The following is a 12,798-nucleotide window of genomic DNA, read 5'->3' as shown; positions in this document are numbered from 1 at the left end:
CCCAATACACTCATGGCACCAGGGAGATTCTCTCAGTTTTCTTCTGGTCAAGCTTTTACTCTATGCACTTGAAACGGCAACTCATAGTTGAGGGACTATGAGGCTTCTCTCATGTTTGCAGTGTCATTTGTAGAGTTACTATGCAAGCTAAGCTTTTTGGATAGTTTATGTCAACAGTAATGAGTTACATTTGTTGTTGGTGCTGTCATCACTAAATGATTGCTTCTTTAGTTTTCAAAGATGGAACAGGTAGAATTTAAAAAGAGATACTGTATTAGACAACAGAGAACAGAAAAATATTTGCTGGCTTTTGTACACTAACAAGACTTTCGTCTCTAACTCAGAGTATTTCCATGGAAAACCTTAAAACTTTCAACCTAATTATGTGGTAGTGGAGCTAGACCACTTATAGTATCGTACACTGCCATGCAGCAGACCTGGGTGAGGTATTGTGCTCCTCAGATGGCTGGAGATGCTGTGGAGACAATATTCACAGCTTCCTGAGGCAGAAGTATGAATCATCAAACAATTGAAACATTTGTTTGGTCTGAATCAAGGGATATGTTAAGGGAGCGTTCCAGAAAGTTTCTAGGCCCTGGCTGGGACCTGTTGTTCAATGGCTAGGGGATGAAGGGGACAGATGGGAATGAAAAATTAGTATTTTTGAATGAGAGATCCCTATGTCTAATTTAGAGACCAGTTTAGATTCAGATGGAAGCCCAAAAGGAGGAAACTGCTGGACCAAAACCCCTGTTGTGCCCTTCCCCTCAAACCTCCCCCTTCCCTAATATGTGTGATAAATGTTAATGTGCACACTTCACTGAATGGCAGCACACTTCCTCCTAGAGAAGTTTAGGATGTTATTTCCTAAGCCAACAGAACAGGGTATGAGTTTGTTCAATAATGTTAGATAACCGCGACAATGGTACAGAATAGAAACGGATTATGAATCACCGAAGTCCAGAGAATCAGGTCTCCAGGACCAAAACAGCTGCAAGAGAGTCCCAAGAGGAACCCAGCTACAGTCCAAAGGTGTCATCCATCGCGCGAAACATATGTGTCACTGCAGTACTCTTCAGTACTGGCTTAGTAACCTTTTGTGAGGAAAGCCACCACCCCAGATGATAGTCCAACTTAGTCAGTGTAAGTAATAGATACACAGTGCAAGGTAACAGAACAGGTCTCCAACAGACTCACTTTCTCACAATGTCTTTTGCCATTTCTGAGATCTGGCTCCATTCCTCCTCTGGGAATTCAAAACTTCCCGTCATGATCTTTTTCCTCATGTCCTTTGGAATTGTCCGACTGTGGTGTTTGGAGTAAAAAGGAGGGTATCCACACAGCATCACATAAATAATGACACCCAGGGACCACAAGTCACAGCTCTGAAAGCAAGGAAATCATCACTTTTGGTAGCTTTTAAAGGGGGACAGCAGATGATGCGCTTCTAGCGTGACTAAGTTCAAATATTTTCATGGCTTATTATAAAAATTGGATTTAAAATCATTTTAGTTGAATTTTATACCATTTTACCTTCTTATTGAATACAATGGGCATACAATCAAGGAGATCAGATCCCCCTCAAAAGATTTAAAACGTCTAATTTTCAAAATGACATCATGGAAAGCTTGTAAATCAACTAACGTCATCCATAGCTTAAAGAACTCTATTCTCCCTAACACATAGTTTTATTTATCAACTTAAAGAGGGTTTTAAAATCCTGTTGTCACTATAATTAGAACCTGCTCCAAAATATACAAACCCCTTTCCATTTTCCCTCCCCCCCACACTAACAAAAGGAACAAAATGTCATAGTGATGACATCATGGTTAGGACTTATAAAAACCAAACTGTCATCAATTCTGCATCAACGTATCTCATTGTATCAGCACAAATATTTAGCTTTAAAATTCCACATGCTCTGCTTTTGAGATGATGACTGGTGAGCTTTCCAAGACTTCAGTTATGACATCCTATTTAAACAAAACTGTAAGAGTAATTTACTAACAGTTAACACCATTAACAAGTGCTATTAACCATAAGGCCCATTTTATGCAATAGCTCCTTTGGTAAATACACCTCTTAACTGTTAATAAATGTTCTTCTAAAGTTTTCAAAACACTTTTCACTTCATTTTGGGGTTGTCTACAGGTTCGTTTCCTCTGGCAACAAGAGGAAACCCTTTTACTGCTGTTAGGCAGCAGAACATTTTCAGCAAACAAAAATGACAGTTTTGGTAAAATAAAAAACTTGCAGACTAATTTGTAATTCCAAGTTATAACTGGATTCATTAATTTGATATACCACCAAACACCTGAGTTTCAAGGTGGTTTACAATAAAATAATACATATGTTGTACAATGCTACAATAAAACAAATAATATAATGAAAACATGTCATCCAAAAGTACTTTCAAAATCTAGGCAGTGAATTCCACAAGAAAGAGAGCATTTAGCTATGTTGGGCCTTCCTTGTGGAAGTCAATAAGTAGTTACTTGAAATTAAAAGGTTTTCCCTGCAATAATACCATGTCACAAATGCAGGATCAGGCTAGACAGCAACCATCTTTTGAAAAGAGAAATGCATAAAAGTTATCATAGTCAATTTTCTATTAACCTATTAAAAAAAAGTTCTTTCTGGCAGAATTTTGACTTCTGTTTTAATGAAGTTGCAAAGGTGCTTAGTTTCTGAAAGGAAACTGCCAAGAGTTGAAAGCTGAAAAACTAGACATTCTTTAGGTCCTCTTGCTATGCTGAGCAATACCAGAACCAAACACACAGTAGAAGAGGGCCATCTACCAAAAAAGTCAAACCCAAGCTCAAGTCCTAGAACTGGGAAATCTGGCACCTATATTTCTCTGTTGTCCATTATGAAGGCAATTCTCAAAATCAATTTAGGGGCTATCTGAAAACTACCTAACATACACAGTATGCAGCTAAAAAGTAGCTACATTTTCACTGAAGCCAGGAGATGCAACAGCATGCATAACAGGGATTTACTTCATCTGTCACCATCAGTAATCATTAATTCAATGGACTTCCACCACATTGATGGCAATTTGATGCAAAGTTCTATGGGTACCTTTTTCTACAGATTTTCCATCCATTCTCAAAGGGAAATATACCCATGCACTATCCCTTTTGCAAGTAGCCCTGAAAAAATACTCACAGATATTTACACCTGTTTTTGATGATTATTGTTTCCATGCAAAAAATAAATAAATAAATAAAATGCATGAATTTAAAAATAATATGGATTATGCATAGTATTGCATACATATGAAAAGATAAAATTACCCTCTTGGTGAATTCTGCAAACTGCTTTGAAAGTTACCCAGGGAAGCTTTGTGTGTTAACATTTACTCTGGTTATTCGATGGATACAATTTTTCAAGAGTGTTTAAAATATATGCACAGTCTTGAAAATTCTTAAGCATGAGCTTAAGTTAAAACCCTGCCCTGACTCCACCCTCAGAATCTTTTTAAAACTGTACACAGAGCAAAAGTTGCTTACCTGTAACAGATGTTCTCCAAGGACTTATTTGTTCCCACATATGGATGATGTCATCTGAGAGACCCTGGGTCAGAAAAGTATAAACAGAGCTCTGCAAGCTTGTAGAACTGTCTAGCATAGTGATCTGCCAGTAGAAGCCAACTTACAGTAGAAATGAACGAGTTTCATGAGGACTAATATAATACTGCCTTCAGAGAACATCTGTTAACAGGTAATAAGAGATGTTCCAGGGGGAAGGGGCCACAACGGCTGTATTACAGTATTCATTGAGAATCTGCAGCAAGATTTTCAGATTCAATCAGAACATTTCTTGCATGAAGAAAAAGCAAATATATACATTAATATAATTATGTAGATAAGATACAATTTACCTACAAAAAACCCACCATTAACCCAAACTAGAGAACCCCCCAGACCTTCATAATATTTTCATAATATTTTATGATTGCAAGGTGTGTAGTTAGCCATAGGCTTATGGAAAATGGATTAGAGTGTAATCAAAAAATCATTTATATAGTTAGCTTATTACAACAAAAAATACACAGCACAGAACCTACAAAGAAAACATCAGAGTAAAAACTTTTTTTTCTTTTTAAAGTTTTTTGTAACCAATGACAATGTAATGACAACTAATGAAAATACAGAAAAACAAAGCAGGTTCCCCCACTTAAGAAAAAAAAAAGAAACTGATAAACAAAGCAATTAAAATCTTTAGCAGGTCATCTGTGCTTTTTCCCATAAATTTAAGAGCTAAACTCTGGTGTGGCTACTGGGATATGCCAGGCGCAATTCCATCAATGAGTCAGCTGAACAGTGCCTATACTTCAGAAATCATGCCTAATACTAATAAGGAGGCTCAGAAAGGTGCTATGCTTATTCCTTAAAGGCTTCTGGCTCAAAATAACCCGAGTATTCATTCAGATATCAGCTGCAGATTAGAAGGGACCAGCTGTGAAAGACCCCAGACTAACCTATACAAACTGTATAAAAAACACTCATATAACTGACTGCTTGAACTATGCCAGGGTTAAATCAAACAACCTGGTAATTAATCAGAGGAAGTAAAGGTTTAGATTCTACAACTTAACTTAGATATTAAAATAAAGAAATGACTCACCAGTAAAAAGAATTCCTCAAACGTAAAAAGCCTTTTTGGTATACTTTTGTTACAAGTCCTTATTTGCATGATCTTTTTATATGCAACCCTGTTCCCCTTTACTGCATGCGGGGAATATGTGGTGAGGTGGGGGCAACATATGGAATTCTAATCATTTGAGGGGACATTCTAAAACTGGTGCCTAAACTTAGGTGCTAGTAGGCCGTTAAAAACAGCAAAAAGCGGTGAGGTTGAAGCGCCTATATAAAAGGCACCAGAATCATGCCTACGTAGACGCTTTAGGCCGCCTAACGCCAAAATAGGCATGGCCACTGCCAGAAGTGGTGTTAGGTAGTTTAAAGCAGTGTTTTTCAACCTTTTTACACCTATGGACCGGCAGAAATAACCAGTGATTGAAGAACACTGGGCTAAGTCGTGGGCCAGAACCCGCCCATCTCTACCCAATCTCCATCCCAGACACCGCCCCCATAATAGTACTAATTGCACCTTGCACGTCCCGTGCCTCATCTGGAAGCCTACCTTCTGACGTTGCAATGTCAGAGAGAAGGCTTCCGGTTCAGGCACAGGATGCCCGTGGCTTTGTGCACTGGCTTGAAGATAACGCCGCATCGATCACACCGTGGTTGAAGAACACTGGCCCTGTGGACCGGCAGGAAATTTCTGTAGACCGGCACTGGTCAATGGACCGGTGGTTGAAGAACACTGGTTTAAAGCGCCTACATAGGCATGAATCACACAAAGACAGGTGCTGGAAATGTAGACCCAGAAAACCTTGACCTAAATTTCCGGCGCCTATCTTTCCCATACATGCGATTCTGAAACTGGTGCCGATGCATGATTGACATATGATCGGTGGCCGCCAGTTACAGAAACTGGCCCTTAATGTATTAACACCCATTTGCATCTTAATTAGGCCATGTACAGAACATTGATAATTTACATGCTGATAGAACAAAATTGGATATGAGCTTTAGAGACCATGTAGATGATATCTGATAGGACGAATGCAATCTCAGAAGTTCATGTACATCATCTTTATGCAATAAAAATTAGCACAACCTGCAAAACTTTCAAGTTTTTCAGGTCCATTGTTGGGTGGGAATTTCTTGGTTATACTGTCTGCCGACATTACAGCACAATAAAATGTTACCAAGCAGGTGAGACTGTTTTAGCATTATGGCAAAGACAATTCTGACACAAGCTCTACAGGCTAAGACCCCAATCAAAAGACTTCTCTTAACTACTTAATAAAAAAGGGCTTCATGTGTTAAAAGAATTTTCACTGCTTAATATTTCTGATCTTGAATGAATTAACTCTAGATAGAAAGCATTAAAAATTAATCGGCAGCTACAGAAACATTAAATATTATTAGCATGTCATCTTACCACACAAAAAAGCTGCCAACTCCATAGTGAACTGCAGAAGATAGTTTCCTATGATGATACTGCCTCAGGTGGAAGACATGCTCCAGTTTTAACTATTGTTTTAGGACATTGCATTTTTACTTTTTATACCTTTATCCCACTTGCAGATAAGATCAAGTGTTGCTCCAATACAAAAATCACACACAATTCTTGTAAGAACGTTCAGACCTCCTCTAATGAATTTTTCTGACAACTTTTAGGCTGCTTCTCAACAGAATAAACACTCACTCATGTATGGTTAGTATTATATTCCTCACATACTGTGGTTTACTGCACAATCACAAAAGAAAACTACTCATCTTTGGCAAGTATAAAACCAACACTTTTTTCTAGTTTACCTTGTTATACGTGTAGGGTGTTGGTGAGGTAGGAATAATTCCAGATTTCTCTTTCTGATGTCTTCTTTGTGCCTCTAGTACCTGTTGCAGCAAAAAAAATACCAGCATATTAAAAACTTCTGGAGTTAATAGATTTTATACATATACACTAGTCATTGCATCATGTCCTTTCTCTCCGCAAGACACAGGGCCACATGCTAAGGCAAGATGATTGCAGTGACAGAAGGTAGCCACAAGTCATGTAGACATTTCAAAATTAAGATCTGTGCCTCTAAATGTACAAATGTGTGTGTGTGGGGAGGGAAGCAGTATCCATACTTCTAAAGAAACCAAATAAGATTTAAAATAAAAAAAAAATGTTAGGAAAATGTATTTAACAGAGGTGCCTTCTTCAGGTTAGTGTATATATATTTATGTTGCAAACAAGAAGTTGAAGGGTTACAGAAGGAAAGAAGGTAAGAACTTAATGGACCATTTTAAGAATGGAACTAAACAAAACCATCTCTTCCTCTGAAGTCCTCCTAAATTGATGGTGCTCAAACTGGTCCATGAGCCAACACCTAGCTACTGAGTTTTTCAGGAGATCCCTAACAAATACACATAATACATGATACATGAAAGGAATTCAAGTGTATGTCTTATGTGATCTTTTAAAATTTCTATGTTACACTTGTGGATATATGAAAATGAATAAAAAATTTAAAAAAAAACAACAAAAAACCAAATACACATAATATAGTTTCAGCACACTGTCCACAGTGTAGGCAAATCTCAAACAAATTTGTTGGGGATATCCTGAAAACCTGATCGTTGAGTGGAAAGCAAAGTTGCACTCCTGTACTGAATGTTATCTGTGGACAGCAGGATCCAACGGTCACACATGTGACCACCATTTGACAAAGTCGAGACAGTCCTCTATTCTAGAGCGTAGAAACCTATGGAAAAAGTTATAAGTATGCTTTGGAGTTCCAGCACAATTGTCTGTCACAGTGAATGTCTGTTTCTTTGTAAAGCCAGCTTCAACCTTGGGGAGGGCATTTTTTGTTGCTTTCAGGTATGCAACTTTGTTTTCTCCATGGATAAGAAAGATCACAACCATTACATATGTAGAGACTCCCAAGTTGATGAGTACAAGTTGTACAATGCTTCTTTCCCTCTCATAATTTCCATGTAACAATTTTCTCTATGTTTACAACCCGTTAAGCATCCAAGTTGGTGGAAATTTTTTTGGAATTTACTCACCATGTCACAGTAGTTTTGTAACAATTAGTAGAACTCCAACAATAAGCACACTTATAGCTTTCCAAGAAAACCCAACAAATCACCAATAGATAACCATCAGCTCTTTATAGATCAAATATCCTCCCCCTCTCCCCTGCCCTTTCCATAACTCTCCCATACCAGTAGCCTAAATCTGCCTCCCCATACCTAGTCTACCCCCCCTTTGGTTTTCAACCATTTCTCAAACAGATCCCACACTCCCTCATGCTTGTTGTCTGAAAGTTGAAATCTTGACCATTCTCAATACCCTCCTGCTTTCTAACCACTGCATATTGTTGTGGCAATCTAGCCAGCTTCCAGCATCACCAAGCAAATACCGTACACATTTCACTGCAACTATACGAGAATTTTATAAACTTTTACCCATCGCCTACCGATGCATGCAGCTACCATTTAGGATCCATTTCAAACTATTCACAATCTCTAAGGCAAGCGCCCCTCTCAAACTTTCTGGCTCTCCAACACCTGCCTCCCCTGTTTTATACCTCTTGACTAATTTTACTGGTGTAACCTGTGTTCTGTAGAGAAGTTTAAAACTGATTTCCTGTTGAGTTGCTGAAGCATTCATTTGCTTCACCTGCTTATACACAGCTTTTGGTGGCTCTAACCTTGTTATCCCATTCTTGACACAGGTCGCTTTGCCTTGTCATGACGGCATAAGGATGGTGGACAAGTTGGACAATACTCCTTTCCCTCTCGTAAGATTCTCAAAACAACAAACCCTCCACCTTCAGACCTGTCTAGTTTCTCAGCCATCAGAAAATGCCTGATTTGTATGTAAAATAAATGATCCCTATTTCCCAACTGGCATTTTTCTTAAGTTCTTCAAAGCTCATTAAATTCTGTATTCAGTAGCTACCATACCCTTATTAACTCCTGCTTTTCCCCAATTTCTGACCACTATCCCTTGAAAGTTTCTCTAATATCCCATGTTGGCATCAACCTGAAGTATTTTACCTACAAGCATTCTCCTCCATACCTTTCCCCAAATTTCAAAGGTTAGCCTTGGGGATGGATTTTGTACATGCCATCCTCATGTTAACTCCTTGGGCAGACAAAGTTTATTTCATAATGCAATGTCCCCTATTATTTCCTGCTCCACTCTAGCCCAAACTGTGTTGGCTCCAACCCCACCATCATTGCTCTTTTGTGTGCATTATAGTGCTCTTACTATATTAGGTACCACCATGCTCTCTCAATCCTTACTTGGGTACACTACTACTCTTGCCACTCAGAGGTCTTTTATGCCACTGCCTCTTTTGCAAAGCTACAACTAGTATACAAACGGGCACAGTAGGAAATAAACCTAACAGCTTAGGTAGGAGATTCAGTTTTAAAACACTTGCTATTCTACCCATCAGTGTAAAATTATGAGATAGTCCTATCACAGCAAATCCATCCTAGATCTCTCAATACTTTCCTATAAAAAGCCTCATACATTTCCTCCACCCTACCCAAGATTCTGATGCCCAAGTAATTAATGTTCCTTTTAAGTGAGCTTAAAGGCTCTTTGATTGCCGCCTCATCCTCACATTTCTATAGATGAACTTTCAACATCTCAGATTTGTAGTAATTTACCTTAAAATTCAATGTGGCATTATAGCGCTGCAACTTATGGATTAATACTGGGAATCCTTTTATGTGGAGTTTGCATATTTGGAAATAGCAGTGTTAGTGTACCGCGAAGACTGAATATATCGTTCAAGCTCCTGAACCTTGGAATTCTGCTATTTTTTTCTTTTTTTTTTTTAATTTCTTTATTCATTTTTTCATATTACAAGTGTATCAGAAAAATACATATAATCTTATAAACACACACTTGATTTTCCTTCATGAATACTTTAAGTACAATATATCATATTTATATTCATATTTTTATAATGTTTTAGATAATATGTAAATCATTTAATATATAATGCAAATATAAATAAAATAAAAACGCCCCCCCAAGCCCTCCCTTCCTATTTCTGCTATTTTTTTCTATGTGCCGATGACTGATTGGACTATCTGAAGATAAGTGTTTCTATTTTCAATTTATGAATAATTTCTCAATTTACAAATTACGTGTAATGTTTTGAACTTTGACTGGAGTTTTTCTGACTTGGGATGTGTTACCCGCCTCAATATTTAATTTGAGGTAGGAAGTCTTTGGAATATTAGTATATTCTATATCCCTGTTAACACTGAGGTCTTATGTCTATTAGATTTGCATAATTATTATATATAAAGTTACCTTCTTATATTCTTTATAGATAGTCTTTAGTTAGTTGCTTTGATTTTTCCATTCAACTTGTGTGGATATTACTTTTTTTTTGGTACTGTCAGCCAGATTGGACTACCATTAATAAGATATCATCAGTATGCAATTATAGAATAGATTCCACCTCTATCCTTTGATATCTCTATTCTGACATAGTTTTGGCCAAACTCTTTTAACTGATGCTATGACCTTGGATTCTATCAGGTATCTCATTTCCTGATATAGAAGCTGACACTGTTCTATGAATAATGAAACAAAAGGTGGCCAGCAATCTGATGATATCAGATCAAGGCTGTCTGTATCCTCCTCTTAACCTGAGGATTTACCGGTTTGTAGTTATCTGCTTCCAGCTCCACAGAAACATCAATCTTCCTTTCACTGGTATATTAGATCATCTGCCTTGGCCTGGATTGCAAATGGGCTTCTGTGGTTTTCTGTCCCTTGCTCTCTATCTCTGCTCATTTTTCTGAGGAGGCTTTTGAATATACCTGGGCTGGTGTAAAGGTATGACTAGAACCTTTATTAAGATCAACAGGATGATACTGAGTTCTGCAATAAGACAATAATTACTGCTAATATTTTCTGCCTCTAAAGATTGGATTCTAGTGCAGTTAGCTTCTTAGACCCATTTCCTCAATCTTTTCTCTGAAAGGTTTTTCTCCAGTGCATCTGTCATGTATATAACTCACAAAGTCCAGACACCCTCAAGTAGACCCATCTCCTTACCACTATAGCTACTGCAGCTTCTCTTGACATAAGCATCATAATCTGTCCTAATTAAATTGGTGCATCTTTCTAGGATGGCATAAAATATTCCATCAACTGACACTGAGGTGCTACTTTTCTCACATTTGGCATTGCATTCTGGAAAACCTTTTCCAGAATCTTCTGATCTCTTTTTTGTGTACTCTTTGAGTGTACTCTGGAGCTTTTGCTTTTCTTCAGAACAGACTCAATCACTACTGACTGGTGTGGGGGTCATAAGTTTCCATGACACACAGCTGACTGCACATTTTGTCTCTATTTGCTTGGATGTAGCAGAGTTGTAAACAGCAACTTTGTTGGTCCAGCTGAATTCTGTAAATTGGTAATGCAACTACACCTTTAAGGGCAATTAAATAGATGACTCAACTACCTGCCAATAGCAGATGGAAAAAAAACCCCTAACAGTTCATGTAACAGATTGCTGTATGGAACGCCACACATACTCAGAAACCTTTACTAGGTGTTTCTTAGCTCTGGAACAAGGGAATGACTAAGCTTTGTCAGGTGGCAACATCATTACATGTGTGGCTGTTATGATCCTGCTTGTCCTTGGAGAAACCCATGCACCACAATAGCTACACTACGGAAAACAGTTCCTAGCCTCTGCCAGCAAGGGGTGATTGGTGGGAAGCAGCAAATCAAGAATCAAAGAAAGGCTGAACACCCAAAACAATATCTAAATTAGTGAAGAAAAGTCAGTGCATTTGATCTCCTGGTAGGAAAGTAAAAGGAATGTGCTGAGCAATCATGGACACAATGCTGCTTTTACTGTATAATACACCTTACACATGAATGCTGAATTTGTGGGAAAACATTAGTCCCACTGGGTGTCTCTGTTCTTTTCTATTTCTGCACCACATAACAGAACCTGTTCAGCACATGAATGTTTTACTTGATAATTGAAGACTACAGGACAAATTTTAATTATTCTCTGATAAAAAGACACTCTCTCCAGTTAAAAAGCCAGATTCAGTAAGCAGTCCTGTATTACCTGAGGTGCTACATAGTATGGAGTGAACTGTGGTGTCATTAAGTCACCTTGGTCTATTTTGGCAAAGCCAAAATCACATAATTTTACAGGAGCATCCTGAAAAACAAAAGGCATTTTTGATGAGTGACTTGAGAAGTAATCACAGCAGAAATATTTGATTCACAGCTCTGCAATTCCTGGACATCTCAAAGTCTAATTAGCTTTCCTCTGTAATCTGTGGAAACTTTTAAAATAGATGTTGCAGTTCAGGTTTTTTTTACCCGACCTTACTGTGAAGATCTAGACAATGGCCACTAATTTGGTCTTGGAGAATAAGATGTACATTGTCAGCATCTATGAGACAAACTTGGTTCTTTTTATTACATAGAGCTTTTTGGACCCCTACACGTTTGCAAAAATTAGACAGTTCTAAGTCCAATAAATGCTGGCACTGTAATCTGGAACCAGGGACATTAGATCATTTATTATATCATTGTCCCTACATTAAAACTTTTTGGAATTCAATTTGGCCACAAATTAATAAATTGATGGAAAATCATATTTCAATATCATATGATACAGTATTATTTGGAATGATGATGAGGAAAAAAAGTCAAATTTCACCAGAAAATAACAAGCTTTTATTAATTATGACAGGAGTTGCCATTCAGCATATAACCAATAACTGGAAGAATTATAATAACCTAAATTATACATTTTGGTGGAATACAATTTGTCATATATTCAAAATGGAAAGAGCAATAGCAATACAAAGAGGGACATATATTAAATTTATAAAAATATGGGGGCCATTGACAAAATATTGCAATGAATAAACAATAGAATTTTTCTTCTTCTTTTCTTCTTTTTAATAATTTTTTAGTGACACACATAGAGGGGAGGTAGTGAAAATAATGTATACATAATATGATATATAATATGTAATATATGAATGAAAAGTAATAGAAGGGTGGGGGGAGGGAGAGGGAGAAAAAATATATTTAGAACATGATGTATTAGATATAAAAGTGATATTGTATATTCATCAATTGTATTTTAATAGTTTGTTCACTTTATGAAAAATTTGAAAATAAAAAATAATGGGGAAAAAAAAAAAAAGATCTAGACAG

General features: G+C 37.3%; 1 protein-coding gene across 6 annotated transcripts in view; it reads right to left on the bottom strand.

Annotated features, from left to right (window-relative positions):
• Nucleotides 1-12,798, bottom strand: part of MAPKAPK5 (MAPK activated protein kinase 5) — a 157,887-nt gene that overhangs the window by 35,582 nt on the left and 109,507 nt on the right. For all 6 annotated transcript variants that reach the window (XM_033954489.1, XM_033954490.1, XM_033954487.1 and 3 more), the window contains 3 exons: nt 11,690-11,785; nt 6,393-6,473; nt 1,198-1,385 (listed from right to left, as the gene is read on the bottom strand). In XM_033954489.1, the coding sequence (XP_033810380.1) occupies nt 1,198-1,385; nt 6,393-6,473; nt 11,690-11,785 (365 nt within the window). The remainder of the gene's footprint in view (nt 1-1,197; nt 1,386-6,392; nt 6,474-11,689; nt 11,786-12,798) is intronic.

Source organism: Geotrypetes seraphini, chromosome 8 (genome assembly GCF_902459505.1).
Source record: "Geotrypetes seraphini chromosome 8, aGeoSer1.1, whole genome shotgun sequence".
Lineage (NCBI taxonomy): Eukaryota > Metazoa > Chordata > Amphibia > Gymnophiona > Dermophiidae > Geotrypetes > Geotrypetes seraphini.
Note: the sequence above shows the minus strand (reverse complement) of the source record. Positions and strands in the feature narration are given on the sequence as shown.